General features: G+C 41.0%; 1 protein-coding gene across 5 annotated transcripts in view; it reads right to left on the reverse strand.

Moving 5' to 3' along the window:
* Positions 1 to 14: 14 nt before the first annotated feature.
* The window catches only part of osbp2b (oxysterol binding protein 2b), a 48,267-nt gene continuing 28,632 nt past the window's right edge, over positions 15 to 19,649 (reverse strand). For 3 of the 5 annotated variants that reach the window (XM_068702843.1, XM_068702845.1, XM_068702847.1), the window contains 13 exons: positions 18,050 to 18,300; positions 13,283 to 13,481; positions 12,013 to 12,136; positions 11,253 to 11,319; positions 10,509 to 10,661; positions 10,177 to 10,422; positions 9,902 to 10,022; positions 8,627 to 8,730; positions 7,003 to 7,098; positions 6,423 to 6,607; positions 6,085 to 6,305; positions 5,262 to 5,279; positions 15 to 4,438 (listed from right to left, as the gene is read on the reverse strand). In XM_068702843.1, coding sequence (XP_068558944.1) covers positions 4,296 to 4,438; positions 5,262 to 5,279; positions 6,085 to 6,305; positions 6,423 to 6,607; positions 7,003 to 7,098; positions 8,627 to 8,730; positions 9,902 to 10,022; positions 10,177 to 10,422; positions 10,509 to 10,661; positions 11,253 to 11,319; positions 12,013 to 12,136; positions 13,283 to 13,481; positions 18,050 to 18,300 — 1,928 coding nt within the window. In that variant the 3' untranslated portion in view covers positions 15 to 4,295. The remainder of the gene's footprint in view (positions 4,439 to 5,261; positions 5,280 to 6,084; positions 6,306 to 6,422; positions 6,608 to 7,002; positions 7,099 to 8,626; positions 8,731 to 9,901; positions 10,023 to 10,176; positions 10,423 to 10,508; positions 10,662 to 11,252; positions 11,320 to 12,012; positions 12,137 to 13,282; positions 13,482 to 18,049; positions 18,301 to 19,649) is intronic. The other 2 variants (XM_068702844.1, XM_068702846.1) reach the window with 1 other exon arrangement.

The following is a 19,649-nucleotide window of genomic DNA, read 5'->3' on the forward strand; positions in this document are numbered from 1 at the left end:
ACCAATATCCAGTGTCAACAATAACAACTTTATTATCTTCTTTTTTCATTATTGTGTCTTTGTCATTTAAAGACAATGTTATACAAGTACAAATTAAGGGAGAAGATACACAATTTAAAAAAAAGAACCAAAACCTCAGTTCAATCCGCAGTTTCACCTGAAAACACCTACATGTATTTAGGGAGTAAGAGTAGTAGTCAAGGCAGGTCAATCACCTTTGACCTCTAGTACCAGGCCACTGTTGTGATGTGTCTCATAACTTTCATCTTCATACAGATTATTAACATCACCATCTCACAACAAAGCCGTGAGTCACAGTCCGAGGAGAAACCGGGTTCAATTTGGACAAGGCAAGAAAATCTCCCCATATTCATTAGTTTGCTTCTGCTTCATAACTGAGCAGCATCGAATGAGAAGGAAATGTGTGCCTCGCATGCACACAAATCCAGCTCATTATGCATACAAACAGTATTAAAAAAAAAAACACCCACATGAAATTAATGGCACCCATGAGAAGGTAGAAATCAGAAAATAAAAGCATACAAATTAAGCTTAAAAGTAATCACACCATAGCGAATTAAGTGAGATGAAATGAGAGCAACAATGAGAGGGGGTTTACATTAAGAACCCTCCCAGATAGGGAAGGCAAATGATGAGGTTATTTCTAGTCTACAGTACTCTCCACATACACTTTGGTTGTTTTTTTCCCTTTCTGCATGAAGCAGACAACTGTTTTGTTTAAGCAACAACAGCCATGAGCTGACATCACTACACCTCACTATTGCTACAGCTGTCCGATACCATACAGACCCCCAACTTCAGTATAAGTCACCGTCAAGTACTGAGGTCATGTTATCTGGAAATGTACTGATTAAAACTCATGGTGAGCTCTCTGTTATCATTCAAAATATAACATGTTTTCTCAAATATAAAATCATCTCAAACACAATATATTTAAGTAAATCTCTAGTAACTTCAAATTGATCGCTGAGAAAAGAAATCACACACTAACTTTCCATTTGTACAATTTCTTCTCCGTCATTCAGCAGTGAGTTCATGATGATACAGATTTAACTGTACAATTTTTCAAGATAGCAAAAAAATTAAATATCTTGCTGCAACAGTGTCCGTCCATATATGTGACACCCTTGATATGATTTTAAGTGTACACAACCTCTGCCAAAAGCCAAAAGCTTGTATCTTTGTACACGTTAGACGATGTTGCAGTCTGTGTGAAACTGGATAAGAGGAGAACCAAAGCAGTAATTAGTGACGTAAAAGGAACAGCTATACATTTTAGAAATGAGCAGGGGGGGGGTTTTCCAGAAAAATGTACCACTCTCAACTCTGGAGAGAATATGTATTAATCTTGTTATCTAACTTTTGACAAAAATAAAGTGATTTTAGTGAGTGGTTAAACTGTGCTCATGACAAACAAATCATTTTATATAAATGGATAGAAGAAGCATCTTTTGTGCAAAACAAAAAGCATCAATCATCAGGAATCTTAACAGATCATATGATCAAACTGAACATCTCCTTCACTATGTGAATATTCTATGTGAGTTTATTTATTTTCCAGTGCATTTTATACATTTTGATGGCCTGCACATCAGAGGAACTGCCAGATCTGTTGTTCTTTGAAAGCGTCAATGAACCACGGTTACTAATGTGCTCATATCAAGGACTCTATAAAAAATATGTTCAGCTTTTGGAAATATAAAACAAGAAATCTGCAGCCAAATTGAGGTTGCCGAAGAGTTAATATCCATCCTCTCAGAATCAATCTGGATTAAAACAAATTACAGCAAATCCTTCAGGCTCATTCAGTCAATTTGTTTTCAGATTTGGACTGTACTGTCTGCATAACTTAATACTCAGATTAGTATAATTATTCTTCATCTTACAATATCATTCTTTTATCACAAAATATTCACACAAATAGACTAGACGGTAGATACAATACCTGCAGCCTTGAATTCTACATTCCTAATAATAATTACAAAACAATACTAACTGGTTTTCAAAACTCTTGTCTCCGTAGACGTGTAGTGCACAGGTCAGGGGACGCTATCCCTTGTTCAGTCAATTAAAGGCAAAAGACTGGGGGGTGCCTTTGGGAGCTGATCCCAGATCAGCATGTCCACAAGCACTGAAAGAGAGGACTACACATGTGAGCTGTGTTGAGCCTGGAGCGGCAGCCGGGGGGACTCATCTGTGGCTGGAGCTATTTTGCAGAGGTGTGCTACAGGAACCGGCCCTGTCTGCTTCTAAAACCTCTGACCTCATGTCAGCTGAAGCCACTCTGGACTCCTCAGAGAAGCCGCTCCAGCCTCACGTACAGCAGTCCTCCTGGAAACTTCTGAGCTTCAAACTAGTGACTGATGGATTTTGTGGCGCTATTGCACTGCACACTATGGAAACATGTTCCTGTATTTACTGGGTGGTCATCACTAAATGTCTTTGGTGCAGACTTACTGTAATTTTTTGTATGATCACTGAGAATGATGTCTCTGAAAATGGTCAATAAGGATACGCTATGTGTTGCTATTGGAGAGCACCAGAGGACAAGGTAAAGTACATGTACAGAGTGAAATTTTCTCAACATCAACACAGCGATATGTACTAATGTATGATCTACCACAGTGAAAAGTGCTAGTTCAGTTCTTTAATGGAGATTATATGGATATTCAATGCGTTACTGCCATTGCACTAATGTGTTTCAGCTAAATGACTCAAAATGTTACTAATCAGAATCACAAATGGAAGATGTCTGAAGTATATTTAGGTGACTAAGATGAATTGAAGCACAGAGGAAATTCATATTCAACATATGAAATGAATAATCAGCCATATTATCTCTATATGGACTCTAGTCTAATCAACTACGTCACAGACCGTGTTTTCTGGAGGGGAACTCCAACATTCACACCAAATAGAGCAGCCTCTGCTGTAGAAGATAGTGTGTGTCCAAATCAAATATTAGCTCTTGGTTATGGAGACCCAACATGTTACAAATAATCTAAATAAGACATTATGCAGGTAACAATCATATTGATAAATACAGATAAAATATCTAATATAACGTGAAGTAATCCAATACATTTTTAAAACACAGCTCATGATTATGAAATGTTTTTTGTCATGCTTATTTTAATCAGAGTTTATTACGGGCCAGTTTTATTTATTTTTTTTATTTCTTTCCAGCATTGTGTCCTTTTCCCAAAATGTGTATTTATTGTGTTGGTGTTTAAGTTTTGTGTGTATTTATGTAATCTTTCTCAGTGACAGTTTTATCACCACTTTTTCTGTCAGCTCATTGAGATCAAAGCCAATCACATACTGTACCTGGCTCTAAGATGTTTGTCTTAAAACCTTTTATTTATAAAAAGGAATTATAAAATAGGATCACAATAAATAACTAAAAGTAATAATACTGACTTGCCACAAACAAAAATAAGCAGCACAAAATACCATGTCGTAACCGTACGAAGAGTAAAAGAAAGTCATAGTTATGTTACCTATTTTGTCTGTAGTTATCTATATAAATGTTTGTTTTTTTCAGAATGTCTTATTTATCTAATACATGTATTAACACTTTGTGTCTGCATTACTGATAACAAAATCTAACAGGCATACATTTCCAGACAGCGTTTTCAGGCTTTAGCTTCTTTCTTAAGTTGAAAATAATGAGCACTTGAAATCATTCCCGTAAAGAAAACCAGGGAACAAATTTAAGATTTATGAAGTAAGTCTGGCATAATCGCAATTGTGCTGAATAAAACAAAGTATGAGGACACTTTTCAAAGTAACCCCTGAAATACTGTGTATTCAACAGTATTCTGCTTCTGTGTGCCTGTTTATGATTTTGTCCCTGTTAGTTGTCAGTCTATAATCGAGAGATGCTTTGATATGGGTTTCTGTCCAATCGGTAAAAACTCTTAAATCGGGTGAACACAGAAAAGTGCATTGTGAGTAAGATTTATGGAGCACCTGATCTCAGGAGTGTGCAGGTGCCTTTTGTTGTGTGGTGCCACAACTCCAACACCGACTCACATCCACACATTATCTCACTGCTGTTTCAGTATAGTGTCAAAGACTCAGGGGGCGCCCCTTCTTTTTCCCCATAGTAAAAACAGAGTGTACATTTGGAGGTAATCCGAGAGTGTGTGAAACACACACATTCTCATGCTCACTACAGGTCCACATGGTGCTACGCCCCATTGCTGAAGGACCAGAGGCAGAGCAGTTCCCTGTCCGATGAGGTTAGGTGTGATCCGGGGTGCGTTCCTGGGTTAGAAGATGTTAGGACACATGCTCCAGTCCTGTCTCTCCTTTGCCTCCCAATAACCTCCCTTGTACACAAAGTTTGTTTCTCCAGTGACTGAGTCCCTCCTCTGGTGAAACCACAATGGCTGGTAGCCTTCGTATTCTTTCCCTGTGGGAAGAAGCACAGGTGTTACTCAAGTCCTGTCATTTAAATTGCACTCTAGTGGAGAAGCCACACTTGCAGGCAATTCACTTAGCAATCAATTTGCCTTCACACATACTGTATGCAGGGCAAGCAATCAATCGCTGTGCCCTGCATTTGGGATCGCTCCAAAGGTGAACCAAACTGATGTAACAGTGAATTCAAAGGTGTCAGTAAAATACAAATGAGCACCTGGATCAATCATAGTGAAGCAGTTTTGGAACTCCCTAAACTAAATAATCCATCTGTTTCCTAATACAGAAGGTCAGTCAACAGAGGGAGAAATGACAGCTTAGCAAACAGCTCATGTTGTTGTTCCCTTAATAAAAACATAATGTAGATTTAACTCAGATGAACAAAGTATAAAGTAACTTGTTTACTGTTGGTCATAGCACCAGAAAAGTTCCCATGAGCATTCAAATAGACAGGATGGTGATGCAGTGTAAAGAAATCACTTGCTCACGTGGCTTCACCATAGCACATTAAGAATACTTGTAGATATTAGAGTTGTATCTGTTATTTCATGTAACATATTATTTTTCTAAATGAAAATGCCACATGTATGCAGGAAAATGTCATTTTTCCTGAGTCATTATCTGGAGAAGTTGACATGAAAGGGGTATCATGCAGTTCCACACAGAGGCAGACCATACAGAGGACACACAGGATGGTGTGTGTGTGTGTGTGTGTGTGTGTGTGTGTGTGTGTGTGTGTGTGTGTGTGTGTCTGTGTGTGTGTATATGTGTGGGAGTGATGCACAACAGAGGGGCACAGGGCATCCTCCACTCACCAGAGTCATAATCACACTCTGACCACCAATAGAGGGAGGAAAAGAAAGACAAGTCATGGGTACATCAAATACAATCTAGCCTATGCACAACACACACACACACACACACACACACACACACACACACACACACACACACACACACACACACACACACACACACACACACACACAGACCTACACACAGGAATGCCACAGGATGAAACGTTTCTGCTAGGTTCTCTGTAAACCTAGAGGACCTCTGTCCTCTATTACACCTAACCTCTTGTGTTTAGCCTTGCTGAACTGCAATACGTGTTGTTCTTACTGAGATAAGTACTACTTCTTAAATCTTCCCCACTAAGAATTCCCATTTTAAAGTTTTTGTTTTAAATTATATTGTCAATGTTCTTCAACACAGAAACATGGGAGTCTGCTAGATAGTATAAAAATATTATAGATTTTCTATTACTGCGACTCATCAGTTTTCATTATTTTAACTTTCTTTTACATCAGTTGGCAGATAGCTCTTGATACTATGATAACCATGAGCCTCAGTTGCCTTTGCTACAGACAAGAAGCTATAGAGTTGTGATTCAAAGTCTAACAAACTTAAAAACATTTTGTTCTTGCATTTGGGGATAAAACACGGCGCCATAGTTGCAGAATTTATCCAAACTTTCTAAAGATTCCAAAGATTCTGAAAATGAACTGATTAAAACAACTGTATGTATCAGAAAATCACTGCAAAGTATACTACTTACCCTTCATCCTTTCTTTATCGTCACTGCCTGTCTCTGTCATTTACTCACACATGCCACACTTCCTGTTCTCATTTGCATACCTTCATCCAGAGCATCTGTGGCCTCCGCTTCCCTCCTCCTCCTCACGGCTCTTTGTTTCTCTTCCAGCCTCTGTTTTTCTGAGTTTGCCTCGTCCCATCTCCCTTCCTCCATCAGCTTCTGGTCTGGTCTCAGACGGCTGTCGGTCAGTCCCACTCCGTCCTCCTGCTCGTTTAGGGTCAGTGCCAGCGCTGAGAAGTAGTACATGTTCTCAGCGTTCTCCCTGAGAGAGCAAGAGGAAATTGACTGGAGTTACGCTGTGTCACGATCAATGATATTGACTGAACACCGCAGCTGTTATGCAACTACTCATACATTGCAATGCTCTGCCTAAACTTACGGGAGAGGGTATTTCTTCCACAGCAGCTTGGGAGACAACGTCTGATAGACCGTCTTCTGCTTGCCCTCTGATCCACTGCCCCCTCGGCTGCTCTGAATGATCTTGGCACTCTCAATTTTATCATCCCACGTACCAGAGAGGATGTAGTGAGCCTGACCCCCACTGTCTGCCACCACACCTGTCACCTGGAAAGAGTAAAAAGAAATAACAAAACTGACTATAGGGAATGAAGAAACTAAAGCAAGCTATCTTTCTGCAAGTCCAGATGTGTCACCGTCTCCTTTCCTCCACATTTTAAACACTTAAATACACAAACGCCTAGGTAGGACACCGGTAAATTTCCATTAGCTTATTCAACATCAGTCACTACCAAGGAGAGCAGCATTGTACCCCATTTTTAGATAATTAGTGCATCTCCGGTTACCTCACTGCAATGTGACCTCTTACCGTGATCTTTTTCACTTTTATACTATATATTTGTTGGCAGTCTCCAGCAGGAGGCAGTATCAGACAAATTAACCCCGCAATGTGTGACGTTGTGCCAAGGTTGTGTACATAAGTGTGGAAAGGAAGCCTTTACCTTCCGTGGAACGTCCCTGGAAAAATAACTGTAGGGAGAAAACTTGAGTTGACAGGTCTCCTTGGTCCTGTGATTCACAATCTCAATGTCCCCCGACTGCACAAATACAGACATAAACAGACACAGTGTGAGAGCGCGAAACACACAGAGAGAATGATAGCATATCAACACTATTAACAGTGTTTACAGCAGAGAAATAAAAAGCATCCTGACTGATCCTAACCCTATTTATTCTGATAGTAAATATTTTTTCAGACCAAGTTTTCAGGTTCCTCAAAGGTACCATGTGGAGTTTTTGACAACTATTGGTGTTGTAGGGCCAGTTTATTTACAAAGCACATTTCAGCAACAAGGTTATTTGAAGCGCTTTACATATAACACCACAAGGCAAAAGTGCATTTCATTACATTTCTGTTGACTGCTGAGGGCCACACCTTTCAAGCTTCATACCTAACCTGTAACACGCATTCTTATCTTTTGCTGCATCTAACAGCCATCAAATGAACATCTCATGGATTGTCACACTGTTAGCTTAGTACAGTGATGATATGCTGATGCAGTACAGATCACTTTCTCTGGCTTCACTTGCCGTGCTCCTGACAGCACTGTCTGGCAGCAGAGAAGGCAGTAGCCGCATAGTTTCCATAGTTTGACATGGAGTTGTTAGGCTGACCCCGTTCTGCACCAGAGGGCAGCAGAGTGATGCATGGAGGCGGTGAAACACGGCAAAGTATTGAATGCAGAAGGCAAAACAATACAAAGTAAAACCGTGTAATAATCAATGAGACTTTTTCTTGGTGGATAAGCTGAAGTTGGAGAGAGGAATTTGTATCAACACAGAAGTGGTATTGTTGTTGCTCGACTAGGATCTCAAACTTACTGTACATGCCAATAGCCAAAATACAAAAAACTGCTTTTTGGGAAACATTCTTTGTGTATATTGTCACTAGTAGGTTATAATGTACCAGCTGAACGTACACAAAACTCCACAGGGTACCTTTGATTACATCAGCATGAACACTGCTGCTGATTTAAATAGTCTCTAGCCAAGATATCTCCTTATTGCACACACCAATGTAATAAATCAGAGATGATGAATTGCCATATTGTTCTTTAGGTCTTCTTCCAGGGTTACGCACAAAAACAAGTGCAAACAGGCATGCTCGCGAACACACACACACACACACACACACACACACACACAGACAAATTGATACAACGCACAGACTGACTGGAAACAGGAAAAAGAAAAGACAGGGAGGAAAAAACAAGAATTATACTTCTAAACAAGGAGACACAACTTCTTAGAGACTGAGAGACATGCAGATGTGAAGCCTGCCCCTCCCCCTATATAACTGGGCCATCTCACAGAAAGAAGAGGCTGTTCTTTTAGGGTGTTATTAGAGATCAAAGCTATAATAACAGAAGAAACTGAAGATCTATCCCTAGAGAATGTGAAGCTTCTTATTATTGTGCTTCTTCACAGCACTTCTCTGCTGGCTTGTATCACACTGAAATACAGGAGGAAAAAAGATCTATAGGCTGCTCTGGGGTGTCAGAGGCAATACAGCAGGGTTGTAGGTTTGGAGCTGTGGATGAATGGTTACCAATAAGAGAAACAGACCTGGTCAATCCACAGCTTGCCCACAATGATGTTGTGCACTGTGGAGGTGACCTTTCTCCACACGTATTGGTTCCCACTGGAGTGGAACAGCAAGTGAATGGCACCTGGGGAGGGACAGGGACAAAATGCTGTAAGAGAAAATAAATATCACATCTGCTTTGTTACCAATCTGCAATCACAGACCTTAGATTGTGTTTTGTTAGTGTTTGATTGTAGGTTTTGGGGTTTGGGATTCTAAATCTGTTTGTGTACATGGTCATTTCTACCTGCAGCAGCTGAAAAACACGTCATCTAACAAAGTCATTCCCAAAGACTTGGTCTAGACCCACAGGTGGGTCGCAGGAGATTTTGTTAGGGTCACAAAATTAATTTGCATAATTTCTTCCATAGTCTTTTATTTAACATTTAAATCTGCAGTTCACCTTTGAGCCACGTTTGTGATGATGTGGTTATTGTAGTCTACATATATGAAAGGCTAGCATACATTATGTTAAACTGATGACAGTAAAAAACGTGAGCCTGTTCACGCCACCTACATGCATTTTCATTTTTGGTCTCATTTATAAAGTATTAAAACGTGTATATGTTTTCAATAACACATGTATTATCCAATGATAATAAAGGGATGCGGAATTGGCAGTAAAAATGGTCAAGAACAATACGCACAAATTCGTTCCTCTCACTTTTTTATAGATAAGGCCTATTATGAATTGGGTTGTGATGGTTTGTCATTTTTAAACAGTGTGTCCCCAGACACAAAAGTTTGTGAAACATTGATCCAACACATTTAAGCCCCTATGCACAGGCATTCAATTTCTACATCTATTTCCACTGTGACCTAACTCTGGAAGATTGATAATATCAATTTGACGATAAACGTTTTCCACTTTAGATATTTTTTCTGTTACATGGAACTACACAGAAGGCATATAACAAGAAAGGAGAAAAGTCAGATAAATCCCACTGCATCCCTTGGCTGAACCTGCATCCATCAAACCTCCTATTTATCTGAGCCACCAGAACCCTGCTCTGTGCCATCCCAGTGGAATAGAGAGCTCCCTTTATATCCATTTTTTATGTATGTGTCAAAACGGTCATAAAACCCTCTTGATTCATTCTCACACGCTTTTCCTCTAGATTGTGTGGGAGGCAGCACAGTCATGTACTACTCTCAAGTGGGAGTCCTTCTTAAGTAAACTCTGCCTGGTGTGGCTGGTACATTTGCATGATGGAACACAGTTTGTTTGCTTCCCCACTGAATATGAAATGTCTTACCCAGAGGCATTATGGAGAGGTATTTGCCACGGAACTTGCTGGCGATGGTGATTTCCTGCCACAGGGTCCAGCCTCGTTGGGAAATCACATGATGTGCAGCTGCAGGGGGGTGATGGCTCACCTTAGAAGAAATAAAGACATAAAGGTAAAGCACATAAGCAGCAAACGACTTGTTTGAAGAACACAGGCTTGCACTGCGTACTCACACTGTGTGCACGCACGTCAGTGTGTGTGTGTGTGTGTAAGCAAAAAACTCCCTGTGGCCATGCTGTTACCTGCTCACACAGCGAGCGGTAGCCAAACTCCTCCCTTCGATCGAGCTCGTAGGTCTCACCCAGGAGGGGGTTGAAGGGCTTGGCTGTCCGGTGGACCGTGGTGGAGTAGGACGAGATGGAGAAGGCGGCGACCAGGCACATCTGCTCCAGGGAGGATTCGCAGCGCGCCGCCTTGTCCAGAAGCTCATGATACTCCAGGTCCTCGGTGAGACGCTGCAGCATCGACAAAGGCTCGTTGAAGTTCACCTGAATGGGCGGATGAAGAAGACGTGAGACACACAGCTTTATGTTAACCAGCCGGCGAGAAGGAGGGCCATGCCTAACACACTTACAGGCATGGGAATTTTGGAGAGCTCCTTGCCGATGCAGTTCTTCATGATGCTCCACAAATTGAGGGAGTAGTTGGGCTTGTCTGGGACATGTGTGCGCCTCTGTCTGCGAGGCTGCAGCTCCTTCCCTGACACATCATTACAGCTTGGAGACATCTGGTATTAGGTGGAAGGGAAGGGGTGGAGGATGAGATGGTGGTCTTTTAACTTTGTGTGAAAAGCACATTTGATATATACAAGTTTGAGAAATACTTTCAGCTTCATGCTCAACTTGGCAGCACATCACCAAACGGAGGAGACAGAATGACAGAGCGAGTGAGAGACAGGACGAGAGGGAACAGAGGACGCAGATGTGCGTTAGAGAGAGAGGAAGAAGCAATGAGAGTTTAGGGGAAAGAAGTGCAGATGTTTGACTGGTAACTAACATTTAGTGGAATGAAGCAGCTGTGTATCTTTGGCACCACAGGGGTGACGATGGCACCGCAGGACACACACAGATAAAGGCTGTGTGTGTGTGTGTGTGTGTGTGTGTGTGTGTGTGTGTGTGTGTGTGTGTGTGAGCATTGGGATGACTGTAGGATAGGAAATGGGGACTGTGAGAACAACAAGTGAAGACAGTTATATAAATAAATCAATGAGCTGTGAGCTTTCCAGCAGCACAAAGGAATCTATTTTAAGATTACAAGTCAGCAGTGTTCACAAATGTCAGTCCTATTCGTCAGACTAGTTAGGAGGACAGACACTTACATGGTCGTGCTGGTTCCAGTCATTGGACTGACCTCCGCTGGCTCCACTCAAATTACTCTGAGAACGCCTGGAAGAGAATGAAAATATGTTCTACAATGAGTACTGGAGACATAAACTCACTCAATGTCCCTCTCTCACTATTTTCCACACACAAACACAAACACACACACACACACACACACACACACACACACACACACATGAGGAGCAAACAGATTGCTGGGTATTACATTGCTGAGTAACTGTTTCCATCATTCTTAATGGTGCTACTGGAGTCGATTGCCATACTGGAATATGATGCAAGAGATGATGAGGAAAAGAACACTTAAATTACTTGAGATGTTTTAAAAAAAAAAAAAATAGAAAGTGCAAGCTCTGCAAAGACAGGTGGAGTTGCCAGCAAGACACTAACTCCAATGCCGCAAACAAATATACCATGAACTCAGAGCAACAACAAAAGCAGTTTTATTTTGCTACAGGAAAGCAGACAGAGGTATGGTCTTTTGCAATTTGTTTCTGTATTACTCAGATTACACACATCTAACAAAAGAGTGAATGGCACACCACTCTGTAATTTGTGTGTGCGTGTGTGTATGTAGGTTAAGTTTTCACACCATGAACCATCATCAGACACAGTGATTCAGAATTCTTTATGACACTAAATGTTAATACTCAACTAAACCTCCATCCCCGTATCTGTCTTTCAGTTGACCTGTTGTTTGGCTAAATCAAAAAACATGGATCCCTGTGAGTGACTGACCTGTGCTGTGTGTTCTCAGTGGCAGTCACTGTGATAAATGCAGGGGAATCCTCCATGGCATCAAAGTACTCAGTATCCTCATCTTCATCACTCGCTTCTTCTTTGCGCAGCCTCCCACTCCCCCCTGTCAGGACATATACATTTGTGAGTAAATGCTAACAGCATCCAACACTAGCAGAGCCATCACTCGGTGGTGAGTTTGTATTCGGCAGAGTTCAGGAGAGAGCAGTGTATAATCACATACCCATGGCGATTAATCAAGGAATAATTAGCTTAGTCAAATTGGCAATGTTCCTGCTGGTTAACTAGCCTGAAATGCAAGCTCCTTAGGGTTAGCTTCTAATATTGAGTATCCGACAGTCAATTCAGTACTTTCTAAAAGTGATTATATTAAAAAGTTAGAGTAAACTAGGACTTTCAGTCATTGAACAACCACCAATATGAACTAAATGTACCGCATTATTAAGTCCACACACTTAAAACAACAACAAAGGTTGTTTTTCAATGCTTTCCAAATGACCAACATGAGCCCCTTCTGATGTTCTACCTACATGGTTTAGGTATAATCAAGTTAAGGCAACTTAAACAACTTGTTTACCGTTTTAAAAAAGATTGCCTTCATGGTTAAAGAAACCCAAAGTTGTTGATAGGTGTAAGAACTCGAACCACTTTCCCAATCTCCAGTGGTTTAGGGGTTTTATTTTTTTTAGGGGGGGGGGGCATTATTACAGACAGCAGAGAGAGATGACAGGAAATAATGGAACCAGCTGGACACATATTGGGGATGTTAGGGTTCATGGTCAGCATCTTAAGTCAACACATTCGTTTTAAAAACCAACACTTGTTTACATCCATCAACGTGTCTTCCTCCCTGTAGCTTAACGCTCTGCTATGAGAAAGTTACATCAATAAGTGCTGTCATTTATCTGGAGAGGGCAGTCTTACACAAAAGGTAAGGTCATGGGGCTACAAAAATCAATAGGTTACTTCCTCCCGGAGGATGGACGTGCACAACAAGTGTCACACCAGCGAATGTTTTCAAGAAGCTGCTTATAGGTAGACAAACAACAAAATAAACAGACCTACAGTCCATGGTGAAGAAAATAACCATCTCTAAATTAGTGATAATCCAAACCTCCTGTCACAACTTGAACAATATTAAGCAGCATGAGGAATGTCTATAATATTGAGCCTGAGGTCACACATGACTCTTAGTATAGTGCGCTCCATGCTGAGGCCCACAGGAGTAAGTAATGCAAAGACGTCTCACCCTTGTTGGTGGTAGGGGCGCTGGGTGTGGTGGAAGCAAGCGTGGGTGCTTCTCTCCACGCTCGCTCCAGGCTGTTATGCTGCTTGGCTAGCTGCTCAATGGTCTCCTCTAGGTGGGTGCGCTGCTCTCGCTCATACTGCAGAGCCCGCTGCCATCTCCTGCTGTGAGTCTCTGCTAGCTCCAAAAAGTCTCGACACGCCTGGGGGAGCACATGCACACAAGAAGATAAACACACAAAAGTTTAATTCCTATGATATAGTCGAAAAAAAAAAAAATGGATTACCTTCCTGAAATAAAATCTGACGTTCAGATTTATTATTGAGGTGCAAGTTACTTTCAACAGCTCAGATGTTTGCATTTAATAAAACCATTGAAATCATAAAACCTAGGAACATTTTCACCTTTATTTGAGTCAACAGATAATACTATACTGAGAAAAAAAATCCTTAGGATAATTTTTCCTGACAGCTTACAGCAATATGAGAGAGAGAACATTGGGATGAAAAGGTGTAACGACATTCAGGCCAATTATTGTAATCAAGGTTATTTATCACTATTGTTTCGAGCAATCATCAATGTGTTAATTAGCTGTCTACTGGGTCTCCCTGCTGTGTAAATGTGCCTCAGAGCATCATGAACTTGAGGTTAAACCTCTGATTGCGTAGCAGACTATATTGAGTCCATGGGGGGGCATCATTGTTACTGCCGACCTTTTACTGCTGAGAGTTTACTTCTGATCAAACATATATAACATGTCAGCATTTGTCTGACAGCCGTGCCTCTTAGTGCGCTCAAGGGTCAATGAACACCTCACAGCATTCTGTCAGGAAACAATTGCTTTCTGACCTCGTCTCTTTCGGTTTGATTTAACAGAATGAATAACTATTCAGGAGACAGGGACCCTCAAAGTTGATGCACTTTGGACAACTAAAGCTCCAAAAAACACAGATATCTTTTTCAAAAATAGCTAACAAACAAGGTCCTAAAATGACAGACTAGCTCTAGGTGCCAGATATTTTATTGTCAAATCACACGATCGATCTTTTGCAATGAGCAGTTACAAAGAAGTTCCACGCTGCTTTCACATCAAAGTCTTCTAAGTGGAGGTTCTGGAAAGCTTTGCAGTTGTTGTTCTGTGCTGCACAACCAGCTGAGAAGATGGTTCTCCTCCCTTTCTTTCAAGGACCGTATGACAGGCCTTTGACAGAGATGAAGCGGTGTCAGGCATTCTGAAATTGCAGCATATAAAAAATGCGGAGACTTTCCCCCACTGTCCCTCACATAACAGAGAACAATTATGAGCTGTGTTTCATCCTGGATGACAAAACTAATTCCCTGGAAAATCTCCAACCACCAAGACTTGAGTGATGTAGTCTTGCTCATTTGGGCAATGTGCACACATCAGTGGAGCCATACACAGCAAGAGGAGGAACAAACTGTCTAAGTCCAAATGAGATAAGCAATGCATCGCCAGCCCTTGACCAGTGGCTTCAAAGGAAAAAGGAAAGATCTCTACACCTTCACATGACTCTGCATTACACATTTATGCTGACTTGTGCTTCCTTATTATGTAATTTTAAGGACCATATTTATGCATATGTATTTATACTGGACCAAAAGTATTGATATTGTAGCTAACCTTATTTGTTATCTTTCCGATGATCAAAAAGCATACGATCATATACGATATGTTTTTTTGAAGAAGAAGATATTTGTGTCTTTTGGAGGAGCGGCTGTCCAACTATGAGGGCCCCTGTCTCCTGATTGGTTGTTCATTTTGGTAAATCAAACCACGTTCTAACACTCTCTCTGATATAGGTCCACATGTAGGAAAAAATATGATCAAATAGAAAGGGGTGAGGCCAGAAATTGATTGATTTCTGACAGACAATATGCATGATGGAAATGTCATGTGACAGTCACTGAGCTGTCAGCATAGTGGGCCTCAGAGGAGGGTTTCTGAATAACCACTTGGAAACTGCCTTTTTGCAGTCGAGCATTTTGGAGCATTTTGGGGAGGCTAGTCGTTGTTGCCATTGCTCCCATATGAGCGGAAGAGCCCATAATTAAAAATGGTTCTTTCCGTATTTGCAGCAAATGTCTTTTTGGTCCCAGAGCCAGAGGGGCAGTTAAGAGTTAGCTTGAACCACTTAGATAAGTTGTGAGCTGCTACTGGAGGGATGTGTCACTCAAATAATTTCTGTTGTCTGGCTGGTGAGAGAGCTGTATCACTTTGAGGCAGCAGGAAGAGAAACAAGGATGCGGTAACACCTTACTCCTTCCTTGATTTGTTCCCAGACTGCAGGATACCCATCTGTCTGATGAAAAGTATTTGATATACCACATTGAGTTTACTTGTTGTCTTGAAAAATCATCACCGACATTTCACTGACAACAGAGCAATAGAGAGAGGCAACACCAGGAACAGAAGCAATACAAACTGATAGCTAGAATTTCAACTTAGGTATTATTTTTACAAATGCATCAATATTTCATGCCGTACATGTAGTTGCTATGAGCGATTACTGATCCTTGCATGTGCGAGTCTAGATTTTCTGATCCAGAGTAAGTGGTATGTTTGATAAAGACACATGGTCATGTAATTAGTAAAAATGTATTTAACTTCATAACAAACTAAAATGAAATGTGTTCTCCAACAACACTGTACGAAAACGTAATGTGTTATATTACTCCAAAAGTAAAAAATACAAAAGCATTGTTGACAAGTTTAGAAGAGTTCATTGACTTATGCTCATCATGTTGATATTTTAAAAAAGTATGGAATGCATGGAAATCACAAAAATATCTGTCAGTAAAAACATCCAATCAAACTCTTACCTCCAGCAGTCTTGAAGTGTCCAAACATCAATGTCTGAGACTCAGTTTAAATGTTAGAAGTGCATGTGACATTGTGGTTCACTTCCTCAGACATTGATATGAAACTCAACACCCACTTAAAAAGTATGAGAGTTCCACTTTTTTATGCTGAGTCTCAAGTACAAACACAGACTGCATGTGACTTCTGATGGGGGGAAAACAGGGTTGATAAAGGCTATAAAAAAAAGGGAACAGGCATGCAGAAATTGCACTAAAAAGTCCTGAATGAGTGACGTACGTAGCAAAGACTACAATGAACTTGAGTAACGTTTCATGTGATTAAATCATACCAACATTAAGTGGTGTGTAAAAGCATGCACACACAAACGGGCGAGAGTCAGGATTCAGTGACACACGTGACCAGTTACATCACCACTCAATGAACTAATGCAACCCTCTCCAAAGGCCAGGGTCAGATCACAGAGTACATGCAGTTGTGTCTTGCCGTTATGGCCTCCTTCTTCCCTCGACCCCTCCTCCTTACATACATAGCCTGTTTTCTGTGGAAAGCACATGAAAACCACAGTAACATCCAAGTAAATGCCTTCACAATGGCTGAAAACATGGCTGCATAAATCCAAATACCCATATCCTGCGCTGCCTTCTGCTTAAAGAGGGCCATTTACAAGCCCAAAATCACTACGGGGAGTTTGTGGCAGCACTTCTTTCTCATTAGAAGGACATTCTTGGCTGACCTAAGGACATTTTAATGTGTTAGGCAGTCCAAGAGGATCTATTTTATTGTTTCTCCGGTAACTTTCAATTTCCCAAACCAATTAATAAGTAAAATGGATGACAGAGAGAAACAAGGGGCTCATCATTTTGAGCCTTCACATAATTTAGATAAATGATTTAGATTTTTCTTTTTTTTTCTTGTCATAACACTATGGCTCAAGTCCCTCAATAGGCTGCATTAGCACATACTTAAGCATACAAGGAGTAGTACTGTCCTACTGCCTGATTTCAGACCTAATCTTAAAGTAAAAATACTTGCAGTTTAACCACGCCTAAATCTGACTGAATTATTTGACACCTAACAGCCAGACATTTCACAGAGAAAGAATAAACAAGAGTAAACTATGAATAAACAATGCTATCAACAAAGCCATTGAGAGAAGCAGGAAGAAGAGACAAACCTTGTGTGATTGTAAGGTTTAGTCAGTGCAGGTCTGTCCGTCTAACTGTGGTCCAGAAGGTTCTGACATTCCTCACCAGGCAGGGAGGGCCGAGGGTTTGAGAAGGGGGAGGAGGGGTTATTCCTGTCTCCCCCCCACCCACTATCATATCTAGTATCAATCCTTCAGCACCTCAACTCTCCCTGAACTCTCATACACTGTAAAGCCAAAGGCATGTACTGTTGAGGGGAATGGACCCGGGCCAGATACAGTAGACAGAGAGCATATACTGGTTATCACATCCAACACAGAGTGAAAACTGAAAAATTGGTAGTGGTTGTTGTGCTGAGTTAAATATAGCTGATAATACATAGCTAAACTGCAATGAGGGGGAGCATTTATTTCAAAATCATATACAAAATGTAAGGATAGAGTTTCCCATAGGTTGTACAGATTGTAAAGCCCTTTGCAGAAAAATTGTCTATTTGTGATTTTTGACTATACAGATTCATAACCATAAATTGAAACGTTATTAAGCTGTGAGCTAAGTTAGAAATAGTTATGTAACTTTAACAGGGTCTGGCAGGGTCTGGAACTGCATCTCTAGGCCTGCAGCCCACAGACTCCTGTTTAAAAGGCCACACTGTAAAGTGATCTCATCACTCAACACACTAACCAGGGCACTACAGACGACTGGCATTCCTGTCATATTGATCATGCGGCACTCAGCTCACTGCTGATGCACCTTGTAGTCTGGTCTGCTCGAGCTACTTACATTGATCATAGCATTGGAAGTGATGCGGAAGAGGGTGGCTCGCTCGTTGACTGCCTTGATCTTCTCCCCTCCCTCCACAGGGACTTTCAGACCCTCGAGTTCACTCAGGGAACGCTGCAGGGCCGCCCCGTGCTTCGCGATCAGGTCATTACATGTGCTGAGGTCATCGAGCTTGCTGACAAGTATCTTCAGGGTGCCCTGAATCTCGCTGCGGTCCGACTGGGATGTAGGCTCCTCGTCCCCCGAGTCATCTGGAGGGTAAAGGAAAGAGGTCATGTACACCATCTTGATCAAGAGACGATTATTAGGACTTGTGAGTACACCAGTCATAAAAAAGAAGATAAACAAAGACCATTTTTCTTAGGAAATTTTAGGAAACATATCTAACTGCATAGCTGCTAGATTGAAAATACGTACAGTACACTCCGTCCTTTTTATGATAGATTTCCCATCTAAGATGACTCCCCGAGCTACTGTGGCAAACTCCTCCATTTCTCAGTGGTAAACTGCTATAGGCAGACGTAGTATTGCTTAACTCTTTAAGTGATGTTCTTCAAATAATGAAAAGACTAAAAAAAAATGTTTAAATGATAAAAAGACAAATTACATACATTTAACAATGATTTGTACCACTGAAGACATTAGTGTTAATTAAGCCGTTAGTCACATTTGACAAATGGTTTTGTTTGACACACATAAGTACAGCCATTAGACATCAGCGCACTAAATATGACTGACTGACTGCAGAAATCCTGAGTAGCTTATCCAACGTAAATGTAAGTTATATGAGGGCATTTGAATACAGACAGCTCGCCCATAACCATGAGCCTTTGCGGTAGCAGCTGCCTTTCACTAGGATGTCACTAAAGAGAGGTTACTCAAGTTTAAACAGAACATAGAACGGTGTTGCAGCGTCAGCCTTGCATTACACACACGTATGCAAGCACAAGCAGATTTACAGAATGACAAATACAAGGGTGAGACCAAGGTTCATGAACAGCCTAGTGACAATGTAAAAGGAACAAATCCATGAAGAAAACAGAACTCCTAAAGTAGAAGAGCAGTATTTGCACACCTGAGTATTAAATCTAACTTCCCAGAAAAGAATATTTCTCAACATAAAAAGCATCTGCGTTTGTGTATTTGTGTTTCAATAAATCCCGCTAACAAAACAAGCAGATATGGCTGGGAGAAATTAATAGAATCAGCTTCAATGTCAGCACATTTACTCTGGATACATTACTGCCTGCTGAAAAGCGATAACATCCCAACAATCCCACCAGAGGAGTGACATATAAAACTACTGCTGGAACAGAGGGCATGAAGAAAAATAAGGAACATGAGGACAAGGACGAGTCTGTGCATCTCAACAAGGACAATGCATTTAAAAGTTCAAGAGCAGAGTGAGAGTTTCTCCACCTATTAATCCACCCGGCTGACCCCAACGTCTAGAAAATGCTGTTCTGCTGTCTTCCACACGCCACCATACAGAGTCTGCTTTGTCACATTGAAAAGGTCTGTTATACAGCTGAGAGAAGAGACTGTTGCAGTCTTGGTGAGAAGCAGCACTACAGCAACACTTTCTTCAAGCAACAAGGCA

Source organism: Cebidichthys violaceus, unplaced genomic scaffold (genome assembly GCF_023349555.1).
Source record: "Cebidichthys violaceus isolate CVI_PGR_0920_01 unplaced genomic scaffold, fCebVio1.0.p SCAF_9, whole genome shotgun sequence".
NCBI classification, from domain to species: Eukaryota; Metazoa; Chordata; class Actinopteri; order Perciformes; family Stichaeidae; genus Cebidichthys; species Cebidichthys violaceus.